The sequence below is a fragment of the Taudactylus pleione genome, unplaced genomic scaffold (genome assembly GCF_031769625.1).
Source record: "Taudactylus pleione unplaced genomic scaffold, aTauple2 ptg000285l, whole genome shotgun sequence".
In the NCBI taxonomy this organism is placed as follows: Eukaryota; Metazoa; Chordata; class Amphibia; order Anura; family Myobatrachidae; genus Taudactylus; species Taudactylus pleione.
The window spans coordinates 196,757-214,223 of NW_028284687.1; the positions used below are offsets into that span (position 1 = coordinate 196,757).

Here is a 17,467-nt window from a genome sequence, read left to right on the forward strand (position 1 = left end):
GCACCTGACTGTATATTGTGTAGACATGACAAACAGTACAGAAATGTGTTTTATAAACGTTGTGTCCTGTGTTGTATTATTTAGAAAATATAAATTAATATGCCTTTATAATATAGGCTTAGATCGGTGCATCAATGTGTAGGATCTCCTACCACTTTAATTATTAGAAATGTTCCCTTATAAATATATATGTATATGCCTTTATAATATAGGCTTTAATACAAAAATGCGTAGGATCTCCTACCACTATTATTATTAAGAATACTCCTTTAGTAGTTAACCGTCAAATAAAATACAAGTGGAAAAATATTATTGGGATAGAATATTATGTGAACAATCCCAGGAATTGACACATAAAACTGTATGGGGAATGATATAACACAGTATGGGGGTGAGCAGAGACATGCTATGGGGAATGATATAACAGTATGGGGGTGAGCAGAGACATGCTATGGGGAATGATATAACACAGTATGGGGGTGAGCAGAGACATGCTATGGGGAATGATATAACACAGTATGGGAGTGAGCAGAGACATGCTATGGGGAATGATATAACACAGTATGGGGGTGAGCAGAGACATGCTATGGGGAATGATATAACACAGTATGGGGGTGAGCAGAGACATGCTATGGGGAATGATATAACACAGTATGAGGGTGAGCAGAGACATGCTATGGGGAATGATATAACACAGTATGGGGGTGAGCAGAGACATGCTATGGGGAATGATATAACACAGTATGAGGGTGAGCAGAGACATGCTATGGGGAATGATATAACACAGTATGAGGGTGAGCAGAGACATGCTATGGGGAATGATATAACACACAGTATGGGGGTGAGCAGAGACATGCTATGGGGAATGATATAACAGTATGGGGGTGAGCAGAGACATGCTATGGGGAATGATATAACAGTATGGGGGTGAGCAGAGACATGCTATGGGGAATGATATAACACAGTATGGGGGTGAGCAGAGACATGCTATGGGGAATGATATAACAGTATGGGGGTGAGCAGAGACATGCTATGGGGAATAATATAACACAGTATGGGGGTGAGCAGAGACATGCTATGGGGAATAATATAACACACAGTATGGGAGTGAGCAGAGACATGCTATGGGGAATGATATAACACAGTATGGGGTGAGCAGAGACACGCTATGGGGAATGATATAACACAGTATGGGGGTGAGCAGAGACACGCTATGGGGAATGATATAACAGTATAAGGGTGAGCAGAGACACGCTATGGGGAATGATATAACACAGTATAAGGGTGAGCAGAGACATGCTATGGGGAATGATATAACACAGTATAAGGGTGAGCAGAGACATGCTATGGGGAATGATATAACACACAGTATGGGGGTGAGCAGGGACACGCTATGGGGAATGATATAACACAGTATGAGGGTGAGCAGAGACACGCTATGGGGAATGATATAACACAGTATGGGGTGAGCAGAGACACGCTATGGGGAATAATATAACACAGTATGGGGTGAGCAGAGACATGCTATGGGGAATGATATAAAAGTATGGGGGTGAGCAGAGACATGCTATGGGGAATGATATAACAGTATGGGGGTGAGCAGAGACATGCTATGGGGAATGATATAACACAGTATGGGGTGAGCAGAGACATGCTATGGGGAATAATAAAACACAGTATGGGGGTGAGCAGAGACATGCTATGGGGAATAATAAAACACAGTATAGGGGTGAGCAGAGACATGCTATGGGGAATGATATAACACAGTATAGGGGTGAGCAGAGACATGCAGAGTTGGGTTGTACTACCAATTATGCCTGCCTGCACCCGGATGGGCAAATGGAGACTGTCACATAATCCGGGTATGGTTTTTAAAAACATGTCCAAAACTTAAATTATCATCTTTCTCCCCATCAGGTCCCCAACCCCTCCATACTGGCTATTCCCGATTGCTGCCTGGATGTTATCTTTAGTTCCTCGCTGTCGTTCACTCTGCACTGTCTTAATATATCTCATGTTTCTCACCTGTGTGACCTCTCTGATGTGTAACAAGATGTGATTTCTGTGTAAAACATTTTCTACACTCGGAACATGCAAATGGTTTCTCACCTGTGTGATATCTCTGATGTGTAACAAGATGTGATTTCTGTGTAAAACATTTTCCACACTCAGAACATGGAAATGGTTTTGCATCTGTGTGACGTCTCTGATGTTTAACCAGATGTGATTTCTGTCTAAAAAATGCCCCACACTCAGAACATGGAAATGGTTTCTCACCTGTGTGATGTCTCTGATGTTTATCAAGATGTGATTTCTGTGTAAAACATTTTCCACACTCAGAACATGGAAATGGTCTCTCACCTGTGTGACTTCTCTGATGTGTAACAAGTTCTGTTTTCTGTGTAAAACATTTCCCACACTCAGGACATGGAAAAAGATTCTCACCTGTGTGACTTCTCTCATGTGTTTTAAGATATGATTTGGTTGTAAAACATCTTCCACACTCACCACATGAAAATGGTTTCTCACCTGTGTGACGTTTCTGATGTGTAACAAGCTGGTATTTCTGTGTAAAACATTTCCCACACTCAGGGCATGGAAATGGTTTCTCACCTGTGTGAGTTCTCTGATGCACTATAAGATTTGATTTCTGTGTAAAACATTTCCTACACTCAGAGCATGGAAATGGCCTGTCACCTGTTTTAGCTGGCTGAAGGGTAATAAGCTTTGTGTTCTGTGTAAAACGTTTGGCATCTACAGAAGAGGGAAATATTTTATCTAATGTACGAGATGTAACAGAGGAACCAATATCTGAGTTATCAGAACACTTCCCATGATCAGAGGTAGCAGGTGATATATCTGCACTGTGAGGTACTGGATGTATAATTGGGGTAACTGGGTTTTCTCCTGGAGAATCTCGGGTGATATCATCAATTTCACAATTCTGAGTTATAACGAGATGATCCTCTGAGACATTTCGGCTGCTACATCCATCTGCTGGGAATAATATACATATATACGGAAATATAAATGTTTGCCCACAATAAGATTTCTTATTATTCAATACAGACTGTGGTGAATGTCCCCAAATAACCATAAAATGGGAAGATGCTGGGGGTAATATATAAATCATTAACTGGCACCAAAATATACTATCTATAAATATAAACTCATGTGCCAGAAACTGAGACAGCCACTTCCATTCCCTGTACATGACACCCCACCCTGCAATAAATTGTATCTTTCTCAGTTGATTTACTATATATAGGCAGATATCTGTGTAATCTGTTATCATATAACTTGCAGTGAAGATGGCAGCATATTACTATATAAGAGACAATAAACAAGACTTCATAGTAGGTGTATTAATGCAGTCACTTAGGCGGGAGAGGCTCTATCAGCAGGACAATGCACCACCGCACAGGTCCACAGTCACCAGATTATGGCTGGAGGACCTGTCCTCTGAGTTAGGCATCATGAGTTGGTCCCTCATTTGCCAGATTGAACCCAATAGAACACATGTGGGATGATGGGTTCTACCACTGGCGAATATAAGGAAATTGTGGATTATTCAGGAGGCCTGGTGTACACTATATACACAGCGCTTCATACAGCTTGTGGAGTCCATCCCTACAATGTGTTACTGCTGTAATCTAATCGGAAGAAGGACCTACCTATTACTGGATGGGTGTCTCTAGCATATGAGCGTATACATAGAGGGAGAGAGGTTTACTTGCTTCTATTAATAATTTGCAGAATACTTTGTGACAAAAAGATGGTGTCTCTAATGTAGAGCTGAAAATGTGCTTTATATCACTAATCCATTGTCAATTAATGAAATTGAAGCTGAAACAGGTGAAACAAACTGTGCTGCCTCCAGGCTTGCAGGGAAGAGGTGTAATATACATGAGACGTAGTGTAAGATAAGATGTAAGTACCAGTGCTGATAGAGACAGGTGTAACATGCTGCTGCCTCCAGGCTTGCAGGGAAGAGGTGTAATATACATGAGATGTAGTGTAAGATAAGGTGTAAGTACCAGTGCTGATAGAGACAGGTGTAACATGCTGCCTCCAGGCTTGCAGGGAAGAGGTGTAATATACATGAGATATAGTGTAAGATAAGGTGAAAGCACCAGTGCTGATAGAGACAGGTGTAACATGCTGCTGCCTCCAGGCTTGCAGGGAAGAGATGTAATATACATGAGATGTAGTGTAAGATAAGGTGTAAGTACCAGTGCTGATAGAGACAGGTGTAACATGCTGCTGCCTCCAGGCTTGCAGGGAAGAGGTGTAATATACATGAGATGTAGTGTAAGATAAGGTGTAAGTACCAGTGCTGATAGAGACAGGTGTAACATGCTGCCTCCAGGCTTGCAGGGAAGAGGTGTAATATACATGAGATGTAGTGTAAGATAAGGTGTAAGTACCAGTGCTGATAGAGACAGGTGTAACATGCTGCCCCCAGGCTTGCAGGGAAGAGGTGTAATATACATGAGATGTAGTGTAAGATAAGATGTAAGCACCAGTGCTGATAGAGACAGGTGTAACACGCTGCTACCTCCAGGCTTGCAGGGAAGAGGTGTAATATACATGTATCCTCTCTTTCCCCTCCCACCGCACCAATCTGTCTTCCCCAATCCCTACTGTTGTGTGTTCTCCCATTGTGCTGGTCTGTATTCCTCATCCACACCAATCTGTCTTCCCGCATCCATGCCACTCTGTCTCCCCCCATGTTCACCACTGTTTTCCACCCATCTGTATCACTTTGGCTCGCCCCCACCTGTACTGCTTAATCTTCCCCTCTGCCCCAGCCACACCGCTCTGTCCACCCCCCCATCCACCATACTCTTATCCCACCTGCGCAGCTCTATGTTCTGCTCAGACCTCAGTTGCATAGACTGCATGTGTGTATTCCAATGAGCACACAATTCTGTGAATGAGCAGCTCCACCATTTTGTGAGTGACAGCAATCTCATTCTGTGAGAGAGCTGAATCTGCAGTTAACCACAGGGTGTGATGGCATACCATATCTGTACTACGCAAGGAACACGTCCATTGAGGTGTCAGCCTTAATGATCGTATTTTCATTGCTTTTTGAAATTTGAGTGTCAGAAAGTCAATAGGTTTTGTGAAATTTCAGATCATGTCTAAGAAGCCTTCTATGCATAGGTGTTAAAATTTGAATTGTGTAAAATAAAAAAGGGACATACTCCCCCCCCCCCCCCAAACACAACCAGCCCCGGGGGCTTTTCCCCGCCAGTCCTGCATGTAAAAATATGGAGGACAAACGATGTAGGGGTCCCCTGTATTAGGCACAACCAGCACCAGGCAAATCATAACCAGTCCTGGTTGCCAAAATACAGGGGGAAAAACAACGTAAGGTCCCCTGTATTTAGGGCAACCAGCACTGGGCTGAGCTGGTCCTGGTTATGGAAATACAGGGGAAAAATTAGTAGGGTCCCCCTGTATCTTCCAGAACCAGTACCGGACTGTTCCTAGCGGGGGAGCAATTCCACAGCCAGGGGACCCCTTTCACCGGGCCCCCTAGCCAAAGCATCACCCCTGACTGCTAGTCAGCCCAGGCCGGAAATCCCTGGGGAGCTGGGGATCCCCCCAATACAGGTGTCCCCCTCTCCAGGGCACAACAGGCATCCCCCAGCTCTAAAAAGGAGCCTAGCAAAATCACAAATGATGAGAGCTGCCCGTATTACAAGTACACCAGAAGACGTAGACAAAGCTTTGGACTCTGTCATCACCAAATTTTTACAACGGGGATATAACAAACAGGCATTGTTACAACAAAAACAAGAGCTATTACAAATACCAAGGAAACATCTTCTTGCCTCAAAATGAAAAGGGAACATGGATCTTAGGATTCCCTTCGTTACGGAATACACATTGGCCAGTCCAGTAGTATCTAAAGCTGCAAAAGCTTTGTGGCCCATTATTCGGACTGACAAGGACCTGCCAATACTTCAGGATAAATCCCCCCTTATTAGTTACAAAGTAGGAATCTTAAGAACATATTAATGAAAACGGATATCGCTCCGATGCTCCAACACCAAACAGGAACTATTTAAAAAAACGGGATGTTATAGATGTGCATCTTGTGTGACATGCGGATACCTAGATCCAGGTTCACACTTTTATCATCCTCACACAGGCAAGAAATTTAACATCAGACATGTATTGACTTGCACTTCTAGATACGTGATATACCTTTTGACATGTCCGTGTGGTTTAAGCTACGTTGGACAAACCACCAGGATGTTTAAGGAGCGCATGGCTGTCCGTCTCTCCTCTATAAAACTAGATCTCCAAGGGAAAGAATCTGATCAACCCGTGGCGAGGCACTTTAAAGAAGCAGATCATCAACTTGCTAGCCTTAGGTATAAGATCATAGACCACGTACCTCCCCTGACGTTGGGAGGGGATCGAGCCAACAGACTTCTCCGTATGAAATCCATCTGGATCCACTTATTCGAAAGGTCAAAATTACATGGTCTGCTTTCTTGTGACCTACATGGACTTGAATTATTAGTGACATAATCTTTTTATAGTTTGTATATTCCTTTAGTGTTGTAGATTGAAGTTACCCATATCTGAGGTGCTATGTCCCACAAAACTGTTATAATATAATTTGTATCTATGGGTCCTTTTAGAGCAACACAAGTGTGATATATATGTTTGATTCAATTGTGTATCGCTTCATCTTTTATTATTGTCACTGTTATTAATTAGTGTATACAGTATTCATGTTTTAGTCACATCCATATTTTTATATTAGTTTTTTATTTCTCTTATCCCACAGCCGTGGCGTTGGCCAGTGTTGCTATGCAGCAGTGGCAGTATCGGGACCCGACAGCGTCCCTGGCAACCATTCCAGAGTGCCTTGCGCTAGGTCCCGGGTTGATGACGTCGGAGTCCCGCGCCGCCCGGCTTGAGGGAACACGAGAATCACTGCACTTTTATTCCTGGTGATAACCTATATAAGGTAAGCACCTTTCACTGTACGCTGTTACATTTTACACCCTGATGATAAAGCCATTCCGGCTTTGAAACGTCGGCTTATTAAATATGCACCTTACTTTCTAATGTCCGGATGAGTGCCGCCTCCTTCTGTTCTTGGAAGATGTGATATATATATATATATATATATATATATATATATATATATATATATACACACACACACACACACACGCTCACCACTTCCCCAGATAGTCCTGTCTTTGCTGCTGCCCTGGGTTTGGTGTCATGGGGGTGATCAGGTGGCTGTTTTGGTCCTGTGGGGGTAACTTCCTGTGGTTGCTAATGACACAGCATGGTGGGTAGGTGGCCAGAAGGAGGTACAACTGTTTGGCAAACAATAGTGTGTGAGGGGGAGGATGGACCAGCTGCCATACTTAAACTATATACCCTTACCCCCTCCCTACCATCAGCACTGGCTGCCCCTAGCCCCCTCCTTGCCCCCCAGCACTGTCGCAAATGCTGTCTGCACTTACTCCCATCTATCCCCTGCTCTACCCCAACTTCTTCCTGCCTTTACCCACAGCTCTACACCAACTGCTGCTTGCCCTTAACCCCCTCTACCCCAACTGTTACCTGCCCCCAGCACTGGCATAACTGCTTCCCGCCCTCATCCTCCATAATATGTGATGGGGCCCAGAAAAAGTGTAGTACTACCCCAACTTCTAAAAGTGAGGGGTCCCTGGGACCCACAATATTTTTTGTTCAGCGCGATCACTGCCACTTGGATAGATGTAACTGAAGGTCCCTGGAATGGACATAAGTTATCCCAACAGAAGCATGCACAAATGGATCGAAACCGGCCTCTTCCGCAGGACCAAGCAAATCAAGGCCTGGATGTCGACAATGTTTTCCAAAGGCAGAAAGACCTTCTTCAGGGTGGTGTGGAACAGCATACCCAGGAAGATCATCCTCCTCTGCGACAGGACAAGAATGGTCTTTTTGAAGTTATTAATCCAACAGTGAAGTATTAACACCAGATGTGTCAGACGAACATGGGACTGAATTATGTCCGAGGAAGGGGCCTTAATGACCACCCTTGTATTAATGTTTGGGAATCAGAATGTGAAAAGAGGACTTGTCAGAACTCTTGGCTGGTACTGCAAAAAATTATTCTGAGATGTCTTCTGACTCCCCCACTGGGCAGATACATTTCCCTCATTAGTTTGTACTGACAGAGGAGGGTGTAGGATAAGAGATTGTTGTAGTGCCTGAGCAAGGAGAATATGTGACTCTTTTCTTTAATAAGTGTTTATTACTCACCTGTGCTGATATCTGTAGGGATTTCCTCCTCCTTACACTGCTGATCACCCCTCACATACGTCTCTTCTTCTCCCTCTGTATCTTCTGCCTTTATATCAGTCACATACATCTCTTCTTCTCCCTTTATATCTTCTGCCTTCATATCAGTCACATACGTCTCTTCTCCCTCTATATCTTCTGCCTTCATATCAGTCACATACGTCTCTTCTTCTCCCTCTATATCTTCTGCCTTCATATCAGTCATATATGTCTCTTCTTCTCCCTCTGTATCTTCTATCTTTATATCAGTCACATATGTCTCTTCTTTTCCTTCCATAACTTCTGCCTTCATATCAGTGACATACGTCTCTTCTCCCTCTATATCTTCTGCCTTAATATCAGCCAGATCTTCACCCTAAATAACCCATAAAAAATTACCATCGGACTTCAATGAGATAACACAGACTAAAATTAGTAAATAAGACACATACAGCTGTTCTACACATCATACTGTATATTGACAGTCACTTTGGTTTATTGGTGAGACCCTAAATCCCATCTACCTGATGCTCCTGTGGGATCCTGTGATTCTCCTCTGTACAATCCTGTGAATAAAGAGGACGGGGACCTCTACCTGGGGTAATTCTGTTACTGGGTCCATCTGTAGGAGACACACAGTGACTGAGTACATTGTATATATGTAATTATCAGGTGACGTGTGTATATAGGAGGCCCCCATACCTGCTCTCCCCTGTACAATAATTGACAGTCTCCTCTTACCCAGTGATGTGAGGGGCCGGTGATTCTCCATCATCATGTCCTTGTACAGACCCCTGTGTTCCTCTATATACTCCCCTTCCTGCATGGAGACAGACAATGACATCCTGACACCTTATAGGAACCTGACACACACAATGATACAGTCATCACCCAGACACATCCCCTGGTGTTACTGTATAATGTCCCATTCCCAGCAGTCACCTCTCCAGTCATCACCCAGACACATCCCCTGGTGTTACTGTATAATGTCCCATTCCCAGCAGTCACCTCTCCGGTCATCACCCAGACACATCCCCCGGTGTTACTGTATAATTTCCCATTCCCAGCAGTCACCTTTCAGTCATCACCCAGACACATCCCCTGGTGTTACTGTATAATGTCCCATTCCTAGCAGTCGCCTCTCCAGTCATCACCCAGACACATCCCCTGGTGTTACTGTATAATGTCCCATTCCTAGCAGTCACCTCTCCAGTCATCACCCAGACACATCCCCTGGTGTTACTGTATAATGTCCCATTCCTAGCAGTCGCCTCTCCAGTCATCACCCAGACACATCCCCTGGTGTTACTGTATAATGTCCCATTCCCAGCAGTCACCTCTCCAGTCATCACCCAGACACATCCCCTGGTGTTACTGTATAATGTCCCATTCCCAGCAGTCACCTCTCCAGTCATCACCCAGACACATCCCCTGGTGTTACTGTATAATGTCCCATTCCTAGCAGTCGCCTCTCCAGTCATCACCCAGACACATCCCCTGGTGTTACTGTATAATGTCCCATTCCCAGCAGTCACCTCTCCAGTCATCACCCAGACACATCCCCTGGTGTTACTGTATAATGTCCCATTCCCAGCAGTCACCTCTCCAGTCATCACCCAGACACATCCCCTGGTGTTACTGTATAATGTCCCATTCCCAGCAGTCACCTCTCCAGCCAGCAGCTGAATGATCTTGTTGGGGAGTTCCAAGATCTTCTGGTCTTTGATTCTCTTATGTATGAGTGAATGAGGTCGAGGCACCGTGATGGGACTCTGGGTGCTGCTCAGTCCTCCTGACACACGGGGACGGATGCTGGTTGTCTCACAATCACTGGATGTCTTCTTCCCTACTGTATTATCCTATGTATTGGGGGAGACACCAAATATCACTGCATACACTTCCAGTTCCCTCATCTTGCCCCTGTGTTATTATTATTAAAGATATACGTGAGGTCACAGTGAAACTCCCAGATCCTCTCACCTCCCCAGTCATGTCCCTGTATTATTACTATAGATATAAGTGATGTCACTGTGACACTTCCAGATCCCCTCACCTCCCCAGTCATGTCCCTGTATTATTACTATAGATATAAGTGATGTCACTGTGACACTCCCAGATCCTCTCACCTCCCCAGGCAGCAGATAGATAATCTGTAAGGTTTACTACTATATTGACTGAGATTGATTTTGTCCAATGACATTAATGTACAACACTGACCAGGACAATGTCAATGGACCAAATCAATCTTAGTCAGTATAGTAGTAATCTAATTGGCACCACCTCACATAAAGACATCAGACTATACCTCTTGTGCTGCGATCTCCTACTAATCTCTCTCACCCCAGCGCATGGTCCCCCAGCCTTTCATTCAGCATTAAATGCCCAGCACAATACTGAGGAGCAGGAGTGGGATGACCTATATAGCCTTGGATATAACCTCTATTCTTTATCTTATGCTCTTTTCTGTGCCTTATTACAGCCATCCCACTATATGTGATCACCTATACTGAATGCTGACTTTACACTCAGTCTGGGAGTAAATACATGTCTGATACTTCATTGCCATAGACAATATCAGACTGTATAGATCACATCAATAAGCTGCAAGCTATTACACTATTATAGTGACTGGACCGAGTGTAAGTGTTATAGACATCTATATAATGGTGATCTGAGAATATATTAAGGACACTTTACAAAGCTGTCTAGGAGGGGAGATTATATTCCTATGAATGCAATATTATTACTTAATGCACAATATATGTGTATTATACATTGCACAGCCTAACAATGTGCAATGTTCATATATTAACCTGCTCAATGAAAACCTGCTCCCTGCAGAGCGTAACAAGCTCAGATGTATATTAGATGCCTCTATAATGTCTGACTAGCAATTTCCTCACTGCAGAGCTGAATAATAATTAATGCCTGTATAATAACCCGCTCGCTGGACAGCTTACCTAAATCTGATGCCTGTATAGTAACCGGCTCGCTGGACATCTTACCTACATCTGATGCCTGTATAGTAACCGGCTCGCTGGGCAGCTTACCTAAATCTGATGTCTGTATAGTAACCGGCTCGCTGGACAGCTTACCTACATCTGATGTCTGTATAATAACCCGCTCACTGGACATCTTACCTAAATCTGATGCCTGTATAATAACCGGCTCGCTGGACAGCTTACCTACATCTGATGCCTGTATAGTAACCGGCTCGCTGGGCAGCTTACCTAAATCTGATGTCTGTATAGTAACCGGCTCGCTGGGCAGCTTACCTAAATCTGATGCCTGTATAATAACCGGCTCGCTGGGCAGCTTACCTAAATCTGATGCCTGTATAGTAACCGGCTCGCTGGACAGCTTACCTACATCTGATGCCTGTATAATAACCGGCTCGCTGGGCAGCTTACCTAAATCTGATGTCTGTATAGTAACCGGCTCGCTGGACAGCTTACCTACATCTGATGCATGTATAATAACTGGCTCGCTGGACAGATTACCTAAATCTTATGCCTCTATAGTAACCAGCTCGCTGGGCAGCTTACCTAAATCTGATGCCTGTATAGTAACCGGCTCGCTGGACAGCTTACCTAAATCTGATGCCTGTATAGTAACCGGCTCGCTGGACAGCTTACCTAAATCTGATGCCTGCATAGTAACCGGTTCACAGGACAGCTTACCTAAATCTGATGCCTGTATAGTAACAGACTCGCTGGACAGGTTACCTAAATCTGATGCCTGTATAATAACCAGCTCACAGGACAGCTTACCTAAATCTGATACCTATATAGTATCCGGCTCGCTGGACAGCTTACCTAAATCTGATGCCTGTATAATAACCGGCTCGCTGGACAGCTTACCTTAATCTGATGCCTGTATAATAACCAGCTCACTGGACAGCTTACCTAAATCTGATGCCTGCATAGTAACCGGCTCGCTGGACAGCTTACCTAAATCTGATGCCTGTATAATAACCAGCTCACTGGACAGCTTACCTAAATCTGATGCCTGTATAGTAACCGGCTCGCTGGACAGATTACCTAAATCTGATGCCTGTATAGTAACCGGCTCACTGGGCAGCTTACCTAAATCTGATGCCTGTATAGTAACCGGCTCGCTGGACAGATTACCTAAATCTGATGCCTGTATAGTAACCGGCTCACTGGGCAGCTTACCTAAATCTTATGCCTCTATAGTAACCAGCTCGCTGGGCAGCTTACCTAAATCTGATGCCTGTATAGTAACCGGCTCGCTGGACAGCTTACCTAAATCTGATGCCTGTATAGTAACCGGCTCGCTGGACAGCTTACCTAAATCTGATGCCTGCATAGTAACCGGTTCACAGGACAGCTTACCTAAATCTGATGCCTGTATAGTAACAGACTCGCTGGACAGGTTACCTAAATCTGATGCCTGTATAATAACCAGCTCACAGGACAGCTTACCTAAATCTGATACCTGTATAGTATCCGGCTCGCTGGACAGCTTACCTAAATCTGATGCCTGTATAATAACCGGCTCGCTGGACAGCTTACCTTAATCTGATGCCTGTATAATAACCAGCTCACTGGACAGCTTACCTAAATCTGATGCCTGCATAGTAACCGGCTCGCTGGACAGCTTACCTAAATCTGATGCCTGTATAATAACCAGCTCACTGGACAGCTTACCTACATCTGATGCCTGTATAGTAACCGGCTCGCTGGACAGCTTACCTAAATCTGATGCCTGTATAGTAACTGGCTCACTGGACAGCTTACCTAAATCTGATGCCTGTATAGTAACCGGCTCACTGGGCAGCTTACCTAAATCTTATGCCTGTATAATAACCAGCTCACTGGGCAGCTTACCTAAATCTGATGCCTGTATAGTAACCGGCTCACTGGGCAGCTTACCTAAATCTTATGCCTCTATAGTAACCAGCTCGCTGGGCAGCTTACCTAAATCTGATGCCTGTATAGTAACCGGCTCGCTGGACAGCTTACCTAAATCTGATGCCTGTATAGTAACCGGCTCGCTGGACAGCTTACCTAAATCTGATGCCTGTATAATAACCAGCTCACTGGACAGCTTACCTACATCTGATGCCTGTATAGTAACCGGCTCGCTGGACAGCTTACCTAAATCTGATGCCTGTATAGTAACTGGCTCACTGGACAGCTTACCTACATCTGATGCCTGTATAATAACCAGCTCACTGGGCAGCTTACCTAAATCTGATGCCTGTATAGTAACCGGCTCACAGGACAGCTTACCTAAATCTGATGCCTGTATAGTAACCGGCTCGCTGGACAGCTTACCTAAATCTGATGCCTGTATAGTAACTGGCTCACTGGACAGCTTACCTACATCTGATGCCTGTATAATAACCAGCTCGCTGGACAGCTTACCTAAATCTGATGCCTGCATAGTAACCGGTTCACAGGACAGCTTACCTAAATCTGATACCTGTATAGTAACCGGCTCGCTGGACAGCTTACCTAAATCTGATGCCTGTATAATAACCAGCTCACAGGACAGCTTACCTAAATCTGATGCCTGTATAGTAACCGGCTCGCTGGACAGCTTACCTAAATCTGATGCCTGTATAGTAACCGGCTCGCTGGACAGGTTACCTAAATCTGATGCCTGTATAATAACCAGCTCACTGGACAGCTTACCTAAATCTGATGCCTGCATAGTAACCGGCTCGCTGGACAGCTTACCTAAATCTGATGCCTGTATAATAACCAGCTCACTGGACAGCTTACCTACATCTGATGCCTGTATAGTAACCGGCTCGCTGGACAGCTTACCTAAATCTGATGCCTGTATAGTAACTGGCTCACTGGACAGCTTACCTAAATCTGATGCCTGTATAGTAACCGGCTCACTGGGCAGCTTACCTAAATCTTATGCCTGTATAATAACCAGCTCACTGGGCAGCTTACCTAAATCTGATGCCTGTATAGTAACCGGCTCACTGGGCAGCTTACCTAAATCTTATGCCTCTATAGTAACCAGCTCGCTGGGCAGCTTACCTAAATCTGATGCCTGTATAGTAACCGGCTCGCTGGACAGCTTACCTAAATCTGATGCCTGTATAGTAACCGGCTCGCTGGACAGCTTACCTAAATCTGATGCCTGTATAATAACCAGCTCACTGGACAGCTTACCTACATCTGATGCCTGTATAGTAACCGGCTCGCTGGACAGCTTACCTAAATCTGATGCCTGTATAGTAACTGGCTCACTGGACAGCTTACCTACATCTGATGCCTGTATAATAACCAGCTCACTGGGCAGCTTACCTAAATCTGATGCCTGTATAGTAACCGGCTCACTGGGCAGCTTACCTAAATCTGATGCCTGTATAGTAACCGGCTCGCTGGACAGCTTACCTACATCTGATGCATGTATAATAACTGGCTCGCTGGACAGCTTACATAAATCTGATGCCTGTATAATAACCGGCTCGCTGGACAGCTTACCTAAATCTGATGCCTGTATAGTAACCGGCTCGCTGGACAGCTTACCTAAATCTGATGCCTGTATAATAACCGGCTCGCTGGACAGCTTAATTAAATTCGCCACTTTCCACTCGCACCTCCCTGAGGATGAGAGATGGAGAGAAAAATCTTTATTTTAAAGCTAAAATGCCGGGGCACTGCGCTGAACCCCTTTGACACCCCCTTCCCCCCCTCCTCCCAATTAGGCAATTGGAAGTTTCCAATTAGCTTAATTAGTCCTAAAATTACATTGAATTTTTTGGAGCAGAACAAAAAAATTTCCTCAAATTACTCCAAAATCAACTTTTTCATTAGTTTAGGCACCTGAAATTTAATCACACTACTTTTTTATTCGAAAACTTATTGTTTTTAGAATTTTTTTACATTTTTCAAGGTTCCCTAAACGTATTCCAAAATCAACCTTTTTGCTACTTTTTTTTTGCATTTTTTGTTTTTTTTATCATTTTCTTGCATTTTTTTTTTTACAAAAAACACAAATCAGCCATTTGACAAAACCTACAGTAACTTCCTAATGGTCACAAACAGCCGTCTATACGGTCCTGCTAATGAAATTATCCATTTTGGGGGGTACAGGATTGTCTCCACACATATTCATGCCTTTCTCTCATTTGGCAGTAAATTCGCACCCCTCCGCTGCGAGTAGTGCGAATAGGCATTTATAAGTGTGCGAGTTTAAAGAAACAAACTCACTACTCGCAATTCGCACCTAATAGGAATGACCCCATAGAGCTGTATACATTACATACAGAATCCTAAGAAGATGGCGGCATTATATACTGACACAGAATCCGGCTGATTGGCTAAAATCTATGGATTAGACATTTCTACATATATATAGTTTTTAATATTTTTACCTTTTCTCATTAGGAGATTGAGTTATATAATTGTTATTGAATAATTAACCTCAGCAGGTGATACATCCCATTACACACAGGCCTCAATCTTTAGCTCATTATATCAATTTTATAAAAAATAAAGGTTGTTTTAAGTCTGATATATACTAAATATACTTCTATACAATGTAACGTCTGAGTGGTCTCCCCTTATAGGACCCAATCAGAGTCTCCGTTATCTGTATAACCACAGTCAGACATGTAACACTGAGTGACCAGTAAGTCTCCCCTTTCCCTCCAGCCATAGAGCCCTGGTCAGTGTCAGACGTTCCTGTGACCCAGCCCCATAAGGCTCCTCAGAGGCCGGCACACCACAGGCTGCTCCATCTGTATGATAACAGGACACCACAGGCTGCTCCCTCTGTATAATAACAGGTCATCACAGGCTGCTCCCTCTGTATAATAATAACAACAGGACACCACAGGCTGCTCCCTCTGTATAATAATAATAACAGGACACCACAGTCTGCTCCCTCTGTATAATAACAACAACAACCCACCACAGGCTACTCCCTCTGTATAATCATAATAATTACAGGACACCACAGGCTACTCCCTCTGTATAATAATAATAATAATAATAATAATAATAATAATAATAACAGGACACCACAGGCTGCTCCCCCTGTATAATAATATTAACAGGCCACCACAGGCTACTCCTTCTGTATAATAATAATAATAATAATAATAACAGGACACCACAGGCTGCTCCCCCTGTATAATAATAATAATAATAACAACAACAACAACAACAACAACAGGACACCACAGGCTGCTCCCTCTGTATAATAATAATAATAATAATATGCCACCACAGGCTACTCCCTCTGTATAATAATAACAGGACACCACAGGCTGCTCCCTCTGTATAATAATAACAACAGGACACCACAGTCTGCTCCCTCTGTATAATAATAATAACAGGACACCACAGTCTGCTCCCTCTGTATAATAACAACAACAACCCACCACAGGCTACTCCCTCTGTATAATAATAATAATTACAGGACACCACAGGCTACTCCCTCTGTATAATAATAATAATAATAATAATAATAATAATAATAATAACAGGACACCACAGGCTGCTCCCCCTGTATAATAATATTAACAGGACACCACAGGCTACTCCCTCTGTATAATAATAACAGGACACCACAGGCTGCTCCCCCTGTATATTAATAACAGGACACCACAGGCTGCTCCCCCTGTATAATAACACGACACCACAGGCTGCTCCCCCTGTATATTAATAACAGGACACCACAGGCTGCTCCCCCTGCACAATAACAACACGACACCACAGGCTGCTCCCCCTGTATAGTTGGCACCACAGGCTGCTCCCCCTGTATAGTTGGCACCACAGGCTGCTCCCCCTGTATAGTAAGACGCCATTACCTGCTGCTGCAGCCGGACACTATGGAAGGATATATTGGACGACAACAGCCCGAGGACACCATCTCTCATCCCTCAGAGCGGTGATTGGCAGCAGCGAGTAGCCAATCAGGCGGCACAAAGTAGGAAGGACGTCCTGTAACTAGCAGCAACCAGCTCCTCCCACTCACAGCTTCATCACTAGAGTAACAGCATTTGTGTATAATAGTGTCCTCATGTACGGTGACCGGCGGCCATATTCTTATAGTCTCCCTGTCACAGAGCAGAGGGGGCGGGGTCACAGGGGCTTTAGCTGCCATTTTGTCATAGACATTCCTGACAGCCGGATCCAGGTAACGTGTCCTGTATATATTATAT

The 17,467-nt window shown here is 44.1% G+C and overlaps 2 protein-coding genes across 4 annotated transcripts in view; one reads left to right on the plus strand and one right to left on the minus strand.

Moving 5' to 3' along the window:
* Window positions 1-820: 820 nt before the first annotated feature.
* On the minus strand, window positions 821-17,199 carry LOC148512025 (uncharacterized). 2 transcript variants are annotated; one of them, XM_088482354.1, is made up of 6 exons: window positions 17,114-17,199; window positions 9,978-10,169; window positions 9,052-9,130; window positions 8,835-8,932; window positions 8,293-8,686; window positions 821-2,994 (listed from the first exon to the last, which is right to left on the minus strand). In XM_088482354.1, exons 1-6 carry the CDS (start codon window positions 17,180-17,182, stop codon window positions 2,003-2,005), a joined length of 1,824 nt encoding a protein of 607 aa, XP_088338480.1. In that variant the 5' UTR covers window positions 17,183-17,199; the 3' UTR covers window positions 821-2,002. The 2 variants fall into 2 exon arrangements, with proteins under 2 accessions (XP_088338480.1, XP_088338479.1); XM_088482353.1 differs by having other exon boundaries at window positions 821-2,997.
* A 154-nt stretch (window positions 17,200-17,353) lies between these two features.
* The window catches only part of LOC148512026 (uncharacterized), an 89,802-nt gene continuing 89,688 nt past the window's right edge, over window positions 17,354-17,467 (plus strand). For both annotated transcript variants that reach the window (XM_088482357.1, XM_088482358.1), the window contains exon 1: window positions 17,354-17,442. The gene's annotated coding sequence lies outside the window, so the exon portion shown is untranslated. The remainder of the gene's footprint in view (window positions 17,443-17,467) is intronic.

What these genes read in the sequence shown, in the direction of transcription:
- LOC148512025 (XM_088482353.1), bottom strand. Translation starts at nt 17,182, where the DNA reads ATGAGAGATGGTGTCCTCGGGCTGTTGTCGTCCAATATATCCTTCCAT. An exon ending in GTGTCCGGCTGCAGCAGCAG is followed by an intron (nt 10,170 to 17,113) that starts GTAATGGCGTCT and finishes CCCAATACATAG; the next exon opens with GATAATACAGTAGGGAAGAA. An exon ending in CCGGCCCCTCACATCACTGG is followed by an intron (nt 8,933 to 9,051) that starts GTAAGAGGAGAC and finishes TGTCTCCTACAG; the next exon opens with ATGGACCCAGTAACAGAATT.